The 20,559-nt window shown below is 35.5% G+C and overlaps 1 protein-coding gene across 2 annotated transcripts in view; it reads right to left on the bottom strand.

Annotated features, from left to right (window-relative positions):
* Positions 1 to 2,135: 2,135 nt before the first annotated feature.
* Positions 2,136 to 20,559, bottom strand: part of DISP1 (dispatched RND transporter family member 1) — a 244,296-nt gene continuing 225,872 nt past the window's right edge. For both annotated transcript variants that reach the window (XM_051993364.1, XM_051993365.1), the window contains 5 exons: positions 18,826 to 18,949; positions 17,920 to 18,047; positions 17,272 to 17,369; positions 14,191 to 14,288; positions 2,136 to 5,799 (listed from right to left, as the gene is read on the bottom strand). In XM_051993364.1, coding sequence (XP_051849324.1) covers positions 2,155 to 5,799; positions 14,191 to 14,288; positions 17,272 to 17,369; positions 17,920 to 18,047; positions 18,826 to 18,949 — 4,093 coding nt within the window. In that variant the 3' untranslated portion in view covers positions 2,136 to 2,154. The remainder of the gene's footprint in view (positions 5,800 to 14,190; positions 14,289 to 17,271; positions 17,370 to 17,919; positions 18,048 to 18,825; positions 18,950 to 20,559) is intronic.

Raw genomic sequence — 20,559 nt, 5'->3', positions numbered from 1 at the left:
ACTCAAACTGAGTTCAAAAAGCTTTCTAGGCAACAACCAACACTGGCTTACAAAAGAGCCCTGGAGGGAAAGAGGAAATAGTTAATATGACAGCCATTATACTAGGGGAAAAAAAATGAACAGATTTAGTGACATATTCAAGGCCATACCATAGGTAAAAGGTGAGATAAGAATTATACTTGGCTTTTTAAATAATTTTTTTTTCTCCCACTGGTCCACATGGTCTCTCAAAGCCTCTCTGAATGACTGGAGACATGATATTCAGAGGATGAAAAACAAATGATTTAAGTTGTTATTTAGGGTCCAAAGACCAAAGCTTACTTTAGCATCCACATATGGATGGGATTGGGGATAGAGAGGGGCCTTATGTTCTTTTCAAGTTAGGAAATTAAGAAAAACAAAATCAAATGATGATTAATATACTGGCTATGTAGTATAATGGAAGAATCACTGATTTTTTGTTGTTATTGTTGCTGTTGTTACTTTGCTTAAACAAAAGAAAATCAGGCCAATGGAAATAAAAGAGCAATAAAAATGCTTCAAGTCCTTGAATTTTTAACAGTCCTCATTAGAGTAAGATGTATCAGAAGGAAAACCTATCATTAGGACTGTAGCTTCTGCTCTCTGTTCTTACTAGTTTTTACTCACCATAGGCTAGTTTCAGGCCTGAAATGATGGGCAGGACTAATATGTATGCATTCTAGTGGAATAATTGATATTATGCTTTTTAGAAAGTAAACTCTTTTTGTAGGGAGTATTCCAAAGATCAGAAGGCTCAATCTGATACCCAAGTCTTTCATTTAAAAAACAAAAAAACCAAAATACATACAAGAAAATAAAAGGCGGCTGAGAGCTGTCTCCTTGTATGAGGTTATAATGCACTGAGGATCAGATGACATCCTGTTCTATATGATGTGTTGTTTGAACTATTACCCAGAAGGCAGGCTCCAACAGCTCAACTCCTATATACTGATCCAACAATAGATATGCTAATGTCAATTAAAATGCTGCCTGAAACCTCAGTTTCTTGGCAAGAAAGAGAACAATTCTAGGCCCTCATAGAAAAGTAGAATAATGTTCACAGTGTCATCAAACACTGACAATTTAATCCACCAAATAACAAAAGAAACAAGTCACTGGAAAATCTTCCTGGGCACAGAATATAAAAATGGATCTTTCCAGAGAATAAAACTCCTTATGTGGATATTTAGACACTCAATGTCCATTCTATCATGTGGGGGGGAGGGGGGAGTACTGGTGGACCTGCACTAACCAAAGACTCATCTTATGTAGTTTAATACATAATAAGAAGGTTAACCTTCCAAGACCAAATTTTCATTAATACTCTTTGACTGGTTAGCATTCTATTTTTCTGGGGTTGAAATGATAGTTCAACTGAATATTATTTGTGGCTGCTTTGCCAACCAATTTAATAGCTGAATAAGAAAGACAAATATGGATGCCAGGTAACACTGAGATGATCCCAATTTGAGTATGAACTTGGATTGAACATGGATGAATAGTCTCTGGAACATTAAAAAATTTTTTTTATGAATCTTCCTTTACTTGCCTCCCTTGAATGGCTGAGATTATCTATTTACCTTTGAACATGACTTCATCAATAGCACAGTGTTTTCCTACTGCTCAGTCCAAAAAGGTATTGTGGAATTACTGCTGGAACCATCTCTAAATTAACTATTAAAACCAAAGTCACTCTTACACCTTTGTGCACAGATAGGAGAAAACTATCTATGCTCAAATGATGTTGATTTTAAACAAAAGTCTGGGATGGAAATATGACTGCCTAAAAGAACTATAGGATCTAGGATCCCTGAGCAAAGTGAGGTCCTTGAGTTCTAGGGAAAGATAGTGGAGAGGACATTCTCTCTTATCTTTGGTTACCAGTTGCAAAAACTACTTTATTAGAAATAATTTTATAATGATCATAATATCTTAACGGAAAAATAACACAATTTTCAGTGAGATTCATCTATTTTCAGAAAAAGAATAAAATAAAACTCCACCCAATAGCTATGAGATTTGGTCTTTTGGTTTACTGAGATTTCCATTTGATTCCATGACTTAGTGTTCAGGACCCATTCTGAATTTCCACTTGAAAAGAAAAATTGAGACACTTTCTAAACTTAATATTTATTATAGTGTTTTTATTAAACTTTCACTGGAAAGTTCCGAGTGTGTTAATACAGCAGGCACATTGGCTTCAATGTTTGGCATCTGATAGTCCACAGAATGGCACTTCACCTTGACAACTCTGCCACAACACTGGGAATTGCTAGGGTGAGATACGTAACCACTCTCTCTCCTTAAACTGTTAAATATAAGTTTTGGTTCGTTTTGGTTTAAATGTTCTGAGCTTACAATTAGACCAGTCTGTGGTGAACTCAGGTCCGCCTTACTCTCAAATTTTTCAGTCTGATTCACTGAGCGAATGTCCTTGCTTTCATTCCCACTGACCTCAGAACTCCCTGCTAGGTCACAAACGTCTCTATTTTTACAGAGTTCCCTTTGGTTCGGTAACACAGTCTTCTCGGGATCACAACACGACTTTACTATAGAGTCTGTGCTTCTGCAGGTCAATGGTGAGGAGTCCGCCGTCTTTGGAAGAGCCCTCAAGTTCTCTTCGATGCTCTGAAGACTGTGTGCATTGGCGTTGCTGATTTTTTCTTGGGACTGAATGTGTTGCAATGAATGGAGAAAAAAGTTTCTCGGGAGCGAATTCTGCATTACGGGTCGCCTGACTCTCCCCTGCAAGCACGGACAGTGGTGGACGTGCTGCATGGGATGCACCAGACCCTCAGGGGCTTGCTGCACTGCGTTCAGAGGGGCCAGCGTCTTCTGGACCTGCACAAAGTTCCCTGCTGTTGGAGCACACTGGAAGCACAGAGAGTCGCCCAGCTGCTGGCAGGAGTGAGGACTGTACCGCAGGTGCTTGTAGGCATGGGGGCAGCTACACCTCCTGTTCAGAGAGAAGAACTGGCACATGGTGTGATGTTCCACAGCTGGCTGCAACAAAGCAGAGCTGCTCCCGTTTTTCGTGCTTTGGCTGAGCTCGCTGTTGTAGGCCGCACAGACTGGCATTCCCAGATTCTTTGCTTGGCCGTTGAAAAATTCAGAACAAATGTGGGTTTCTTCATAAGTTGTCTTCTCTGAGGTACTACAGTTATGGGAAGCCAGAGGTTCTAACTCATAGAATTCGTGTTCTAGTTCAGACTTCTGACCTCTGGGGTCCAAATGATATGTACTCATGGCGTGTGCTTTGTTCTGTCCCTTGTTGTCTGGCACTGGAGACAAAGCGTGGGAGAAGGCACTGCACTGAAACTTTTTAGGTAAAGGGATCTGACCGCAGGTGCCCTGAGGGCCCAGGCAGCGACACATGCACTGGAAGAAGAAGGTTGCAAAAGCCCAACTGATGCACATGATCAGCATCATAAAAGTTCCAAGCTGAGTATAAGCTAAAACTGTGGAGGGCATCATCATGGCACCAGCCACAAAGGTGGTCAGGGCAGCCATTGCTATGGCAGAACCCATGCGACTCAGTGAGAAGATCACCTTTCCTTCTCGATCAGGGTCTGGTGCCAAGCGGTAAGCAACCCCGTAATGGACGGCAAAGTCTACAGACAGACCGACAGCCACTGAAATCGTGACCGATTCTAGGACGTTAAGCTCCCAGCCCAGAAGAACCAGGGAGCCGACGGTGACAAATATAGTTCCAGCTATAGAAACGATTGCATAAAGGCTTATTATTATGTTCCAAGTTGTGAGGAGCATTACACTAAATGCAACAGCCACTGAAAGACCCATGGCAATGAGCGTGCCATCAGAGAGACTATCTTGAAGATCGTAGAATTCCAAGTTGCTGACAAACCAACCATTACTGAGACCTTCGGGTGCAGAACTAAGCTCGTTGGAAATCCATGAATCTACCTCTTTATAGAACTGATGCATCTTTTCATAGGCCAGTGTGAAGAGGTAGGTACTCTGGAACTCCAGCACTACAGCCCTGATGGTGTCATTGATGTCAAACCTTGGTCCTGGGGTCTTGCTGTCCAGGTGGTACCCAGTGCTCCTCTCCAGCTCCATGATTGCTCTCTTGATACACAATTCAAAAATGTCCTGCTTATAGGGAAAGCTCCAGTGGCTGCAGCACGGGTAAAGGGCAGGCTCGTCACAATCCTGATTCTCCATCCACTGCTTAAATGTCTCGATGAAGCAGCTGGTGAAGTCTTGCTCATCAGTCTGGTGGAAGAACGTCTGATTCCTCAGCTTCTGGCAGAAGTGCAAAATCCAGAGCTGGGAAGCCGGGCTAGTGATGTTGAAACTGGTATCCAGCTTCAACTTCCCTTTACTTTTGGGGTTGAGAGGATTGCCGTTGTCTTCAGGGGACACTCCCCAGATGACCGTGATGGGCATATGCAGCTCTTCCCCGTGGTGAACACGTTCAAACATGAAGAGCTTTTTGTACTCTGCGTCATAGCGCTCGAACGGGTGAGAGGACCGGAACACTTGGAATTCAGACAGCTCGAGAGAGGGAAGCTTCATCTTTGGGTTAATGCATACGATGTATGCCCCGCCTATGGTTAAGGCAAGGAACCAGAAGAGCCAGACGTACCGGAACTTGATGACGATGCACGGTAATACTTTTTCAAAGAAAATCCGTGACGCTTCAGAAATGGCAAAAATCACTTTGTGGCACTTTTGGCAAATGCTTGCTGTCCAGCAGTTCTTGTCGCTGTACATCTGCTGCTGAGGCTTCTTGAAACAAGTGAATATATTGAGGAGATATCGCTCATGAAGCACTACTACAGCTGGCAACCAAGTGACCATGAGGACATAATTCACCAGAATGGCGGTCCCGGCATAAACTCCAAAGCACCGGATGGCGGTGATGTTGCTGACATAATTAGCATAAAAAGCGGCCGCAGTGGTGAAGCTGGTGACAAACATGGAGAGAGCGGCGTGTTGCAGCGTGATGCTCACCGTCTCAGAGGTTTCAGCGTGGGGTTTGTCAAACTTGGTGTAATTCCAAACATCACAGAGTACAAAAGCATCATCTGCTCCAATGCCAACCAAGATGATGAGGGCAGTGAGATTCATGAAGGGGAAAAACTCAAAGTTAAATACTACTCTATAGAGAAAATAGGAAACGATCAAAGAACTAATTATGGCGAACATCGTCATCAGAGTGATAAATATGGACTTGGTATAAATGCACATGACTAAGAGTACGATCACAATGGCGATGGCGGGATACACGGTATCCATTAAAAGATAATCCTGAAACAAACTGTGTTTGATACCAAACTCTATTCCTGTGATAGTTGTCACACCATCTGAAGAGTTCCAATTCTCAAAGTTGTCCAGGTAAATGTTCATCATGCTTTCCCCTTTTTCTGTGGGCGAAAAGAGCATGCTGTACTTTAAGGCTGGTACCATGTAGTCAATTGTCTTTGGGCTTAGAAAGTCTTTGTCCACCAGGTAGTGGAGGATCTGGTAAACGGCGTTGTACTTGGTGCATTTACGAGGCACGCTGGTACACTTGAGTTGGTCCTTCCTTCGGGACACTATGTCCCAGCAGTCTGGCCTCAGAGTGCCATTGTAGTAGTGTTTGGCACACGTTCGCAGGAGCTTCAAGGTATGGGAAACATCTCTCTCGACGATTTTTTGACAGGACGACCTATTGTTAAGTATAGCGATGTAGTTTCCCAGGGTCCAGCTGGGGCAACAGGAAGCAGCTGTAGCTCTCTGGCAGAGATCACCAAATTGCGAATGGGATCTGATCTGCATAGAGATAAATTTTTAAAAATACAACAAAAAACATTTTAGAAGAGCAATAAATATGTCAAATTACATTTTCTAATACATAGGAATTGAGATTTGAGTGAAGATATATTTTCTTCAATAATGTGTTTTATATCATATGATCATTTAAATTGAGTACCATTCTTAATAAACAGATTTCTTTTTAAATGCAAGAGAGCATTGTGGTATCGTGGTAAGAGCACTACTCAGGTGTCTGAAAACTCTGATTCAAGGAACCATGCTATCTATAACTGCATAATTCTTGGCTTTTTACAAGACCTATTGCAGGGAATGAAAAGTGACCCTAACATGTCAAGATTCAACTGTAGTAAAATTTAATAAAAAATTAATTTTATTTTGCAGAACTTGATAAAACAATAACAACATTCATTAGAAAACAAAAAATCTATAATATCAAAGGAAATGATGAAAAAAACGTAGGGACAAAGGGAGGATAGCACTTCTACAGCCCAAATTGTATTCTAAAGTAGCAGTTCTCAGAACCATCACATATCATTAGAATAGACTAGACAAAGGGGACCAGAAATAATAAAAATGAAGTGGAAAATACAGATTACCTAGGAAAAAACTTATCTGATAAAACTTGCTGAAAGCAATCTGACAGAAATTAGGCTTCCTTTGACAAATACCTTACACCAGACTCCATGATACATTCTAAATAAATATCTGACTTTAATATTAAGGATCATATTATGAAAAAATTAGAAGGGAAGTAGATCATATACCTCTCAAAGTTATGGCTAAGAGATATATTCTTCACTAGACAAGAGATAGAGACAATTACAAAAGATAAAACAGTTAATTGATTAATTGAAACTTTAAAAGCTTCTTTACAAGGAATATTATTGCATCTAGGATAAGAAAGAAAGTGGATGAATAGGAAAAAAAAATTTTTGTATCCAAATTCTCTGGTAAAAGTTTCTTTTCCAAGTTGCCTACACAATTAATAAATATATATAAGATATGGATATGGATATCCCCAAAAGGTAAATGTTCAAAAGATATGAACAAACAGTTCTTCTAAAAAAAAAATGGCAAAGTATTCACAATCACATGAAAGAATGCCCCAAATCACTAATAAGAGAAATGCAAAACAAATTTCAGGTTTCGCCTTTGAAAACTGACAAAAATAACAAAAAATGACAACAGGTAATGTTGGAGGGATTAGAAAGTATACTAGTATATTGTTGGTGGGGCTAGGAAATTATATTTATAGTAGCACTTTTTATGATAGCTAAGAATTGGAAACAAAGTAAATGCCCATTAATTGAGGAATGACTAAATAAATTGTGATACCTTAACATAATGAGATATTGCTATGCTGTAAGAAATTATGTATGTGATGAACAGAACATGACTGATGCAGAATGAAGCAAACAGAGCCAAGAAAACAATATATATATACACATATATATATCAACAATATGAAGTGGAAAGAACAACTAAATACCAAAAAAATCAAAAACAAATACAATAAAATTAGAAAGTTCAAGAAGGACTCAAAAGAAGAGATGAAGATACTCTCAACCAACCCTTTCATAGAGGTAGTAGGTCCACAGATGTTAGACATGCATATATTTTTAGACTTTTTCTTTTTGTTTATTTATCTGTTTGTTTATTTTAACATATATTGCTTCATGAATCAGGTTGGGAGAGAAAAATCAGAGCAAAAGGGAAAAACCATGGGAGAGATAAAAAATAGACTTTTTCAATATATGTATTAGTTGTGCTTTTTTCTTCTCCAAAAAAAGGGGATGTCTTTCTGGGAAGGAGAAGGGAAAAACAGCTGAGATAACAATAGTGATGTAAAAAACAGAAAATATCAATAAAAACTTTTAAAAAAGAAAACATTTAAAAAGCTTATGCAGTTAGAAAATTGCATAAGGTTTTCAATGATTCTGGGATGCCGGCTGAAGCAAAACTCAAATCTCTTAAACATGAATATTTATCCCAGTATTACTATATAGCTCTCAATCACAGAACATCACAATCTCCAAAGAACCAAAATTGTAGGTGACCCAAAGGGCAATGGAAAAATATATGGTGAGAGTATAAACAGGCTGAAGAACATTACCAAGCATGACTTGTATGCAAGAAAGCATCAAGGATATAATCTAAGAAATGTATAATAGAACATGGAAGCAGAATAGAGAAAAGTCTCTAGTGTGTCCCCTCCACTAAGAATTTATAGGAAGATGTGGCTAAAAGTCTATTTTACAATATGAGAAAATATAGATGGGCAGTGATCTGCACCATTAGAGGGGGTACCCACATAGATGAGATCATGGATCCTTAGAAATACTGAAGTATAATAGTCTGGAATTCCTCAAAAACAGGATAATTCATGTTTGATTGTTTCCAGACAAAAACATCCCTACATGCCAAATCAGGAAAAACTGAGCTACCTCATAAAGAAAAGGAAGCCTTGGAAAAGGATATATCTATTTTTCGTGGCAAACATCCAAATTCAGCCTAGAAGGAAATAATATGCAAGTCCCCTGGGGTCATTCCAGAGAATGAGAAAGGTATGGAGTCATCAGTATCTGATAGTTTTAAATTGAGAAAAGATAAATTTTTACCCCATTTTGTTATTCACTATTAGTTATAAGGAATGCACAATTAGTTGCTAAAAATAATCACACGAGAGATAAAAGTAGTAAGATTGCCAACAAAAACTTGGAAAATAAGAACAACCTTGCATAACCTATCCAAATAATAGTGTTTTCTTTGTGCAGTTGACAAAAGATTTGAAAAATCTGATGCGATAAACCCAGACCAAATAATAATCTGATTGTGGCTATCCCAAATGAATGTTAGTAATCCACCATGGCTCCAGTCCTCAGCTTTAGAGGTAGCATGGCTGGCTTGTGTCCTTGGGTAAAAAATCTTTTGGAAGTGCCCGAAGGTTTCGACAAGTTTAGAAAATATTAGAATTTTTGGACAATCTAAACTATATGTCACAGCTTTTCACATAGGGAATTATCACCATAAAAAAGGACACTCACCAGAGAAGCCATATCTGCTGAATCTTTGTTACTAAAGGCAGGTGAGAGAAAACTACTTTTCTATTTTGAGTTCAGGGAAATAAATAATGTACTTGGCAAATTGATCAATCTTCATGGGGCAGAACTATATATTTGGAAAGACATTCATAAGAATTTAAAAATCTTTGAACTTATAAAAATAAAAATGTGGTTAGTAAGAATGACTTCTTGTAATTCATGTTAGGAATACCAAAGCTACTTTAATTCTAGTCATTCAAAAATAGAGTATTTTAAGGAAGCCATTTGGTTTATGTGGTTATAATACGTTCAAGAGAGCTTCCCTAGTTAGATAGTAGCAGGGTGGAGCTGACTTCAAATTGGGGGGTGAGGAAGAAGGGAATATGAAAAGAATAAAACAGAACTTCATATGGTATCTTGACTTTTAGATGTGGCTGCCTTCTAGAATATAGGAGAGGTTTAGGAAATATTTAAAACAAGTGATTAAGAATAAAGGGAAGAAAGTTAAGCTACTGATCATGGGTTTTATTTAGGAACAAAATACTAACCAAAGACACAACTTCTTCACCAGGGAGTTTGCATTAAGGCTAACAAAAATGATACTTCTAAAAACTGTCTATAAAAGAAAATACATGCAAGTTTGATACTTGGGCTAGAACCTGATAATTTCCCTCTCAGCATACTTATTCTAAAGACATAAAAGCTTTAGGGCTGTAAGTGATTTCTAGGCCTAATTCATATTCTTTCAAGAATCCCCCAAAGCATCTCAGGTCATTTTTGCTCAACATGATACTCTGATTGGCATCCTAGAAGGAACTGAGACTATATAATTGCTCTGGTCCTGTATTTCTCTGAACAGTTTAAAAGAAAATTTAGAGAGAGAAAATAAAATCAGGACTATCTCTAATTTTACTCTAGTCATAGTTAGGAAATCATATGTTTAGGGTTCTTCAAGCTAGATACCTCTCCTTCCTCCTTCTGAGGACTTGTTAGTTTGTAAACAAGATAATAACTAGGTCTGGAAAGGAAGGTTTTAGCCCTCTCTTGATCATTTCACTACCTAGAAGTGCAGTTTCTAAAATGCCCACAAAGTAAGTAGAGTGGACTGATGCCCTCCAATAAAATAAAGATTGGGCAAAAACAAAACAAAAACCAGCCAGTGCCTTCTTTAGTGAGTCAAAGAAGAGGTAGAAGCCATCAAATGAAACTCATTTTCAAAGTGTCTAAAAAATGGGTATTCTCACTAAAACGGAATGTGAAACAGAGAAGCTAGTCATTGTGAAAATCAATGTCTGTCTACATTACAAATACAACTAGTATGTAATTTAAATGGAATCTGCTGGAGTTAGACTAAATGTGCCACAAATGCAGACAGGCAACAAATAAAACATCTGTTCCCATCAAGATATTACATTGATTACCAGACATTCCCCAGCGTTAAACAACTAGCAATTAAACTATTCCACTCTCTATAATTTTACATACATCACATCCAACTTGATACTCGATAATAATCAAGTGCATAAATACAATAACTAGGATTTGAAGAGGGAGAAAGAAAAAGCCTTGTCAGAGATTCAAATGTCTTCTCATACCACACTTAAAATAAACAAGCAAAAATCCTATAAAGGGCTGAGCTCCTTGGGGCTTGGCATTAGGGGAACATAAGATATTGTTATCATCATCTGAAATCTGAGTTTTTAACCATATTCTATTTTTCAGACAGTTTTTTTGTCACACATGTCCTTTATGAAAAGGGCCTATTCTTCTGGCATCTATCAAAGAGTCTGAGATCAGAGTGTGAACAATAGTACAAGATAGAAAATAGACATTTGGAAATTGGTAAAGTTAGTATTTAAACTTGTTTATCTAATAAAATATCATTTTAATACAAACACAATAACAAACATTTATTTATTCATTGTGTTATGTTGTATTTGGGGCTCATAAGCCATAGTCCTTGTCCTCAGAGACTTTACTGTAAAATAGGAGCCTAAGGCACCAATACAGAAAGCTTATATGCATCATTACTTGATAAGTTATGAAACAAAGTTCTACCTGAAGTTTGAGGTGGGATCATTACTAGTTCAGGGATCAAAAAAGGCTTTTGGAGAAGGTAGTAATAGAGATGAACTTCAAAGGATAGATAGGACTTCAATGGGATTGTACGAAAAGAAGAGCATTTCAGGCATAGAGAATTGAAAGGCATAAAGGCAGAGGAATACATAATAATCCAGTTGGACTAAATTTTTAGTGAGTGGAAAAGTCATTCAAAGTGAACCTATAAAATTAAGATGGTACTAGAATGGAGAAGACCTTAAATACCAAGAAGAGAGATCTAAATTTTAGTCAGTGGGTAAAGGAAATCCACTGTAGAATTTTGAGCAGAGGGGTGACACAGAATATTGCAATTATAAACTTATTCTAGAACTGATAATAGAGGACATATTGGAAGAAAGAAATGGAGGTGAGAAGGAGATGATTTCAGTAGTCCAGACAGATGTTCTGTCACAATCAAGACTTATCTTCGAGAGATGATAATGGGACAAGAGAAGAATAAATGTGAGAGATATTTTCAAAAGTAGAAGTTAATCTGGCTTGATAATTGACTAGATATGGGAAGTGAGGAGAGGGAAGAGTTAAAGTTAACCCCATGGTTACAATCTTAAGAGACATGATAAATTGTGGTGCTATAAATAGAAATGGTGAAATCTTTGGAGAGGAAGATGAGTTTGGGTTTGAAAATGTTAAGTTTGAGATACTGACAGGCTGAGCAGGTGGAGATGTATTAAAGGCATATCAAAATGCTGGTGTGGGTTTTAGGAACGAATCAGAACTTGTGTTTTTGGTCATCATGGGCAAAGAGTTGGTCACTGAAGCTGTGAGAATGAATGAGACAATAAAGGCTCACATTTAAACAGTTTAAAGAGGTTGACAAAGTGCGTTTATCATGATAAAGCCTGTTAAGTAAACTGTCTGAGGTGTGACTCAAAATCAGGCTATGAAGCCAGATTTTTTTCATTGTTTCCACCAGACCATGTTAACTAAGAATTTTCCCTAGACTCTGCCAAGAAATTGAGTAAAAGAAGGAAAGAAAATAAGGAAGGTCTACTTACTCTACCTACTTTGACTACTTTTATAGGTAGTCAAAGGGATTAAGAAGATAGAGAACCAATGAAAGAGAAAGGGAATAGTTGTTAGAAAGGTAGGAAAAGAAAAAAGAGAATGTAATGTCTCTGAAATCAAGAAAGGAAAGTTTATAGTACAGTTTCAGAGACTTTCAGGGAACTCAGGAAAGATAATAATTGAAAAAAAAATAACTATTACTTTTGGTCATTGAGGGGTCATGGTGACCTTTTAGAGAAGAATTTCAGTACTCTGGTATAGGTAGAAGTGCAACTGCAAGAAGATGAAGAATGAATAGTTGCAAAGAAGTAAAGGCATTAGGTTAGACAATTTGTTCAGTAAGTGAAGGGGAGTGGAGAGATGATGTAATGTTTATTTACAGACACTCTCTCAATGGCCAAGTAAGTGAACCTATTCACAGCCGAACACTTACCAACAAAGAATAAACTCCAGTTTTTTCCTATTTGAGATGCTAATGTGCTATATAACTCTAGAGAAGAAAACCACTTACCACATTTAATTTGCTGAATTCCATGTTTTGCTTTTTCAATGGAATCATTTATGAGAATCTAACTGAGAAATATAGTCAGAACAAAGAACTTAGAAACCTAGGATCCAAGTGAACCAGATTCCTATGAAGTGAGATGGTAGAAGAACAAAGCTGGGTTTTACACTGAGCTTGTAAAATCTTTTTCAGTGATTTGACATAGGATACCAAGTGTAACATTCTAATATTCTCAGTAAAAATGAATGAACAGCTCTGGAAAAGGAGCAAAGAGAGCATCCAAATATTAATTACTGGCTATGTTTATGAAGACAGTCTATGGAATTATTCTGCTTAGAGCTGAGTAGGTAACAGATGCTCTTCACAAGAAATCATGAATAATCTTAATAGAAGTCACAATGGCTCAGATATAGGTCTGATAGTTGTTGTTTAGTCATTTAGTTGTGTTCAACTACTAATGGGTTTTCTTGGCAAAGATACTTGAGTGGTGTGCCATTTTCTTCACAGATGAAACAAACAGGGGTTACTGACTTGACCAAGATCACACAACTAGTAAGTATCTGAAGACAGATTTGAATTATGGAAGATGAATCTTCAGGTTGGCATTGTATCCACTAAGCCTATTAGAGGTCAAAAGTTCTGGTATTAACTGGCTTCATGACTTTAGGCAGATCACTTAATTATATCTCATTCATTTCTGTAAACTAAAAAGGTCATTGCTTAAGGTTCCTCCCATCATTTAAATTCTATCAAATAAGTCACATTATAGGGCAACACCTTCACTGATATTTAGGAGCATGATATATTTTTTTTCAACCATGTAATAACTCAAAAATTTAGTTATAATCACAAGATAATGAATTTATTTCCTATATGAATACTGTATGTTTTGTCATGTCCATTAGTTGACATTGGGCAGCAATTTTCATTAGGAAAGAATTACTTTTGAAAACATAAAATAGGCAACTATTTCAGTCCCTGAAGCTGGTTTGATGTTTTCAGTTGTAGTTCTCATTTTGCCTCTACAGAATATATCAGAACAGAAGCATCTATCTTCTAGCACCCTTCCATTTTCTAAAGGAACAATAAACTTTGAACTCAAAGCAATCTGGATTGGGTTACTCAGGCTTCCTATATTGATATTTTATATCCTTTATATTCCTTATATTTATATCCTTTGATGTCCCCCTAAATTTCCCTTTGAGGTCATAGATCTAAATGACCCATTGATTGTAAGAGAGTCAGGTATTTAACAGCATAATTAAGACGCTAACAAACTGCCTTAGAGGAAATATGCTGCGAACAATGGAGAAAACCAATTCTTTTCTCTAGAGAAAAATGAAAGAAAAAGCAACAAAAGGAAAAAAAATTCTTAACCCTAGAGTATTATCCTAGAAGGAAATAAAATTGATCCATCAAAAATGGGAATTGGGGGGAGGAAAAAAAGAAAGGTTGGGTTTTTGTGGGGTTTTTGGTTGTTATTGCTGTTGTTGGTTAAAAGAAGAGATAATATGTTTTTAAAGGGAATGAATATAGACATCTGAAATCTGGATCTGAAAAATACAAAGCTGTTAGTGAGCCAGTGTTGGCAGTTTATACCACAGTAGATAAAGTCATTTAAGTACTTTCATCTTCTTATTAGACATCAGGGTCAGTAATATAAGGAGTTTCAAAAATATAATATAATCTGTGTTAACAAGATTTTATTTAACCTACCCTCATATTATCCACACTACACATTGATTTAATTGCGGGCAAGTTCCATAAAGTCTCTCCTTCAGTGGAAGTAAATACTACTCTGGAATATCGGTCACCTGGTGATAGGAAAAGAAAAAAAGATCATGAATTATTCATTCTTTTGATAAAATATAGGTATGTGAAACAATTTAAGCTGGAAAACTAGAGTTTAGTTGTATATAATTACTACACCTTTCATATATCCTAGCAAAGATATTTAAGGAAAGCAAAATTTTAAAATTGCATGAAAACTGCAACTACATCAAAAAATTATAGACAGGAAAAATAAAATCCAATTTCATTCCAATCACTTTTTCAATGCATATTCAAAGAACTCTACAATTAATTTGGGGGTAGGGAGGAGATAAATGGAAGAGTACATTTCTAATTTCTTTGCAATTAAGTAATAAAATTGTAAGAACTTTTAGATGGAAATTAATTGAAAGCTCTCTTTTCAATTTCATGGCATCACATCGTAATGGATATTAAATCAAAGGTTGTTACACTTGGGAATATCAAGAAAAAATTACAAGGGCATTTCCACCCATGATTCTAAATGGAAGATGATAAGTGATTTAAATCATTTGGAAAATGGTCAATTTAAGTACATAAAAAAGCTTATTTTTAAGAAGATGACGTGTAAAATTTTGTTCACACATCAATCATTAATATATCATAGGTTTTTATAAGAGTTAAATAAAATAAGTGGTATTAACTTTTTATCAGAGATAACGCACATAAGCAGGAAAACAAAGAACAATTAGCAAACTCATAAATTACTCAGTTCCATAACTGTATCACCATGATCTTTGTATTTCTAGACCCCATCACAGGGACCGTAGTGTAGCAGTTACTTAATAAATGTTGTTGTTACAAAAAAGGGGTTGGAATGGGGATCTAAAAGCTAGCAGTCATATTTGAATCAGAAGTATTATTAACATGTGAGATATTGAGTTTAACTTTCTAGTAGGAGAATAAAACCTATATAAATTCAGGCATATTTTAATTTATTTATGAACAGTAATAATTATAACCTGAGTAGAATTTGTTAATTGAGTTTAAAAAATTGCTTTGTCTATAGAAAAGTTTAAAGAAGACAACAAGTAATGAGCTGGTCTCTTCCCTAAGAGGAAATTATTTGTCTTTTAGCACAAAAACAAATACTGGAACTTTTAAATAATGTGATTTTTTTTGCTCTGCTTTTATGAGAAAGAAAAAAATGGCTACACACACACACACAAAACTCAAGATAATATCAGGAACATAAACTTCCAGGTATATCTTGGAGATAATACCAATCATTACATATATGCATACATATTCACACACACACACACATTATATACATGTGTCTATATATACACATAGACTTAAGGATGGGTAGATAATATTTGGTTTTATGCTATATTTATATCTATGTAAATTATATATACTTAGATATATATAAAATCTTCTATTATAAGTACATTACTCAGTTAAATATACTATATTTATATCTTGTATCACTTAAATGCTTTTAGTGGAACATATGGAAAGTAATATATAATCATTGTATATATCTTCTAGTTTTCCAATTTAAATTTTTCTCAGATTGAAAATAATACATATATAATTTATATATAGATATATAGTTTATGACCAAAATGATATTCTCACAAGGAGGAGACTAATTTATTAGTTGCTGTCCTCTTTATACTTTAATAGGCAAAGCAATTTCTTAACCTCTTCAAACACATACATATTTGTAATACAATATTACATGTGCAATGTACAAAAATACAATGAAAACTAAAGTTTAAAATAAACTTTAACATGATAAAGACATCGTATTCTATGATAGCTACTATCTTGATATTACTAAAGTAGGATAAAATACATTTTAGAAATATTTTTTAAAATATAGGAATAAAAAGTTTTATTGTCAAATATCAATTTATAAAAAAAATTCAATGAATCAAAACACTCCATTTAAAATCATTCTGATTAATCAATTAAATATATACACATTCACTGCAGTGGTATATAAAAAGATTCTACTCTGATGTTTCATCATAGTTTGGAACTGATTCTGAGTCATGAAAGACTATAAACTCTGGTAGACCCTATCAATATGAAAAGACTTTAAGTAAGTCCAATGCTTTAAGAAACATCATGATGAAGTTCAGAGAGATTCATTACCAAAGGGCTGTCTCTCAGTTACTGAACTTTTTCAGTCACAGCAACTTATAAAAAGACAATCTTCTAAGATACTTCCAAAGAGTTACAATATAAAGTAGAGCAGTACCCATAAGGATGAAATCATGAATACTTAAAGAATATATACAGGTACTTTGTCAAGTATGTAACACACACATGTGTGCATATCCCTCTGTCTCTTTTTCTTTCCTCCTCCCTCCTTTTTTTTTTTCTGCTCAACGGATGCTGGCAAAACTTGATATCAGAGTGATAAAAAGGGAGGATACAGTTGGACTTTATACCTATTGGGAAGATGCAATGGAAGTAAAAAATCTTATATTGAATTTTAAAAATAAGTATAATATGTTCACCATATAAAATATAATCAATATATCCTTAATATATTATTATGTATATTCTACAAAACTTTGGGGGAAAATCTGTATTCCTAGAAATTCAGTGGATTATTCTGGAATTCAAAACAATACATTAAATTAACGAATCTGTGAAAAAAAGTCTTTTAAATAGACATTGATAAATATATTTTTATAAATGCTAAAAAGTATCTGGCAATAAGGTAAAAAATTGCATTAGATTTATGTCTACCTAGAGAGATCAATTAATCAATTAACAAGTACTTATTAAGAGCTTATCATGTGCCACTATGACTGAGTAGGTTTTTAATCAACTAGACTCTGACTTATTCAAATACTGAAATATGAAGTGTTAATTAAGTTAAAAATCACCCCAAGCATGACAGGAATAGGAAGGCAGTCCTTGACAGTTTAACCCCTGACTCATATGATCTAAGATTGATGAGCATAGGCATAATTAAAAGCTAGCAAATTGCCCAGGGGCTTGCTGTTCATACACTAGGAGACTCACTTGGAATATCACAGAAAAAGCTGTCTTTGTGGAAATTCCATTCAGCTTGTCTCTTTTCTCTTTCGTAATGATTGTCTGACCATCTGTCATCACGATGGCTGAAATAGAAGCAAACACTTTTATCTTTAAATAAACCACATCTATTTGAAATTTGTTTTGATACATCTACAGAGGGGTATTGAAGAGTATTATTAGTCTCCAAAACCCTCTTTTGGCTAATGATACTGAGCACTAGAAGGATTACTTAAAAAACAACCTGTATCTTATTGATTCATCTCTTAAAATAAAAAAAGTAAGTTCTAAGAGAAACTATTAAATGACAACATCAGGTTTATAAAGCTATAGCAAAACAAAGTAAACTTCCAAATTTCAAAATTAACCATGGTTTATAATTATTAGTTACATTTCTATGGCAATTTATTTTCATAATAATTTTATGAGGTAGGCAAGTATGAGTATTATGGTTTTCCCTTTATATATCAGATAACTAAGGCTCCAAAAGTTAAATGAGCTGCCCAAGATTAGAAAGCAGGAAAGCCAATGATCTTCCTGAAATCTTTCTTATAAAACACACCACTTGGAAGGCCTTGAGGCATGCTACCTTTAGTAAAGTACACTCTGAAAGTCACCAGAACATGAAATGATTACCTTTTGACTTGCTCCTCTGCATATTTAAAAGGATAATTTGCCAGTGTTGCTTTGTATCCTGTATTTTTCACCATGTTATTCCATGTGACCAGCCTTTGGCCTATGGCAGTTCCTCTTGGTTCGAAACCCTTAAGGCAAAACATTATAAATCTTCATTAGTGTATTTCATTTCAGGTAAGTATATCTTTAAAAGCATCTTGGGAAATTTCATGTCAGAGTGATACAGAGTTTTCAATAGAAGACATAGTTGTCCTTCACACCAACTGGGAAAGGTGAAATGACTTAAAGAATAAAACGACCTGATAGAAAAAAAGATCGACAAGTATTTGAGGATTACTGGGCATTTTTTGCATGCCTCAGGTGGAACATACTTATTATTGGGAGCTTATTTTTCTAAATCTTCACAACTAATTCTTGGCATAAACTAAATGATAATGAAATATAATTAATTTTTATAATTAAATATTACAATATGCCCTCCTCTTTTTCCAAATATGGACATTTTTAACTTCAAAAATGTTATCTATTATACTTACTAAAATTGATACTGCTTTCTCAGAAGAAAAAAAATTACCATGCCTCAATGGGCTTATAAAATCTTTATGACAGCATCTGATTCTCTGTGAGATTCTTTAAATATGCCAAAAAAATTATATTACACATACAACATACATGTGGTTTTTTGCCTAGAAATGACACCCAGAAGCAAGAACTGTCGCATTCTGATGATGATGAAAGTTCCTTGGTCTCTTAAGATTTAGAAATAAAGGAAAGACATTGCTCAACCTTTTTCAGAGATGAGATTAGTTGAAAAAATACTAAATTTATGTCACATTTTCTTGCTCAGCATGATAGACAAAGAAAAGGAATTACATGCAACCATTCTGCACTGACATTTTTCCTTACCAGCAAGGGGTCAGAGAAGTCAGGAAGATCAGGCACCAATATTCCAACCAAGGCACAAACCACAATGAGCACAGTACACATGCCCAGGACCACCACAGGCCAGTCAGCTATCAAGGCTGCATAACTACAAGAAAGCCAAAGAAAGGGAATTTTAGAAGCAAGATATCACAGAATTTTACTTCATAGGAAAGTAATGTGCTCTTAGACATACATTTGGGATCCAGAAATACAGGTGGTCAGACAGTGTGAACAATTAACAAGTGCCAATGAACAATTAATCAACAATTAATTAAACTAATGAACAGTTACATTTTTATGCAAATAAATTGTCTCTTTTTTTCACTCAGGTCCAACTCTCTGTGATACAAAAATAGACTCATTCCCTCTCAATGCTTTTCTCTGTCTATGCTTTTTACTAAGACTTTCCATAACTGGAACCCTTACCTATTGTACTTAGATCTGCATTCTAGGCTATCTGCATGAAGATATTCTCAAGTAGAATTGTTTGTATTGACATATAGGGTACACATCTTTAGAGGAGAGCTCCCGTCACAGAAGATATTCAATAATTAAAATTAACAGGGCAGCATCAAATGCGCCAAGTGCCTTTACAGATGTTAACTCATTAAATCCTCTCACAACTCAATTATGCTCATTTTACAGGAGGTTAAATGACTCTCCAGGGTCACAAAGCTACTAAGTGTGGCATTTGAATTCAGGTCTTCTTGATTCCAAGTGCCACCTGTGTGCCTTAAGAGAAAATATTAATGGTTGGAAATTAACATGGGGGCAGCATGGTTTAGTAGAAAAAGCACTGGATTTGGGTTCAATTGGGTTCAAATTCTGACCCTGTGTAATATTAGGCAAATTTCCCAGTTTCTTCCTCTATAAAAAGAGGATGCTGTACTAGAAAGCTTCTAAAGTCCTTTCCAAATATAAACCAATAAGCCCAGGATTTCTCCTCACTTTTAACAGGACTGAAAAACTCAGAGAAGATCTAGTTTAATAAAGGGAACAAAAAAATTAAATTAACAGGGAGGATTTTAAGAACCCTTCTCATTTCTGCCAGATGCAGCTTTCTTGAATCTTGATTAGGAAAATTTAGGTCTTAGAACATTACTCTTCCATACTCATAAAATGTAATTCATAATTTAAGACTATTTAGCTGTTTTATAATTTAAGACTACTTTTGGCTCATCTGAAAACAGGCTGCTGGCTCACAAATTTAGTGATCATAATTATGAGTTACTTCTTCAAAACCATGCTGGCAGCTATGAATACAGTTCTGAAAAAGCTATTCTATGTGCCTAGGAAGAGATAATTTTTTTTAATATTCATATCTTTTAAATTTATAAGGGTACTCACTCAAAGCTTCATTCTCAGATGAGGATATTAAAATATACTGTATTTCTATTTTAAAATATAAAGCTCTCCACAATCAAAACTTAGATTAAAGATATTTTTCAGAGCAATTGTTTTATGGCAATCTTCCTAGACAGAAATTAGGAAATATAACCCTCTTTCCTCATAAAAATGAAATGTAAGTGGAGCAGGTAGGTGGCACAGTAGCCACCTGGAGTCTAGAGGATATGAGTTCAAATCTGTGAACAGCTGTGTGACTGTGTGTAAGTCACTTAACCCTGATTGTGTGTGGGTGTGGGTGTGTGGGTGTGAGAGAGAGAGAGAGAGAGAGAGAGAGAGAGAGAGAGAGAGAGAGAGAGAGAGAGAGAGAGA

The sequence above is a fragment of the Antechinus flavipes genome, chromosome 4 (assembly GCF_016432865.1).
Source record: "Antechinus flavipes isolate AdamAnt ecotype Samford, QLD, Australia chromosome 4, AdamAnt_v2, whole genome shotgun sequence".
NCBI classification, from domain to species: domain Eukaryota; kingdom Metazoa; phylum Chordata; class Mammalia; order Dasyuromorphia; family Dasyuridae; genus Antechinus; species Antechinus flavipes.
Note: the sequence above shows the minus strand (reverse complement) of the source record. Positions and strands in the feature narration are given on the sequence as shown.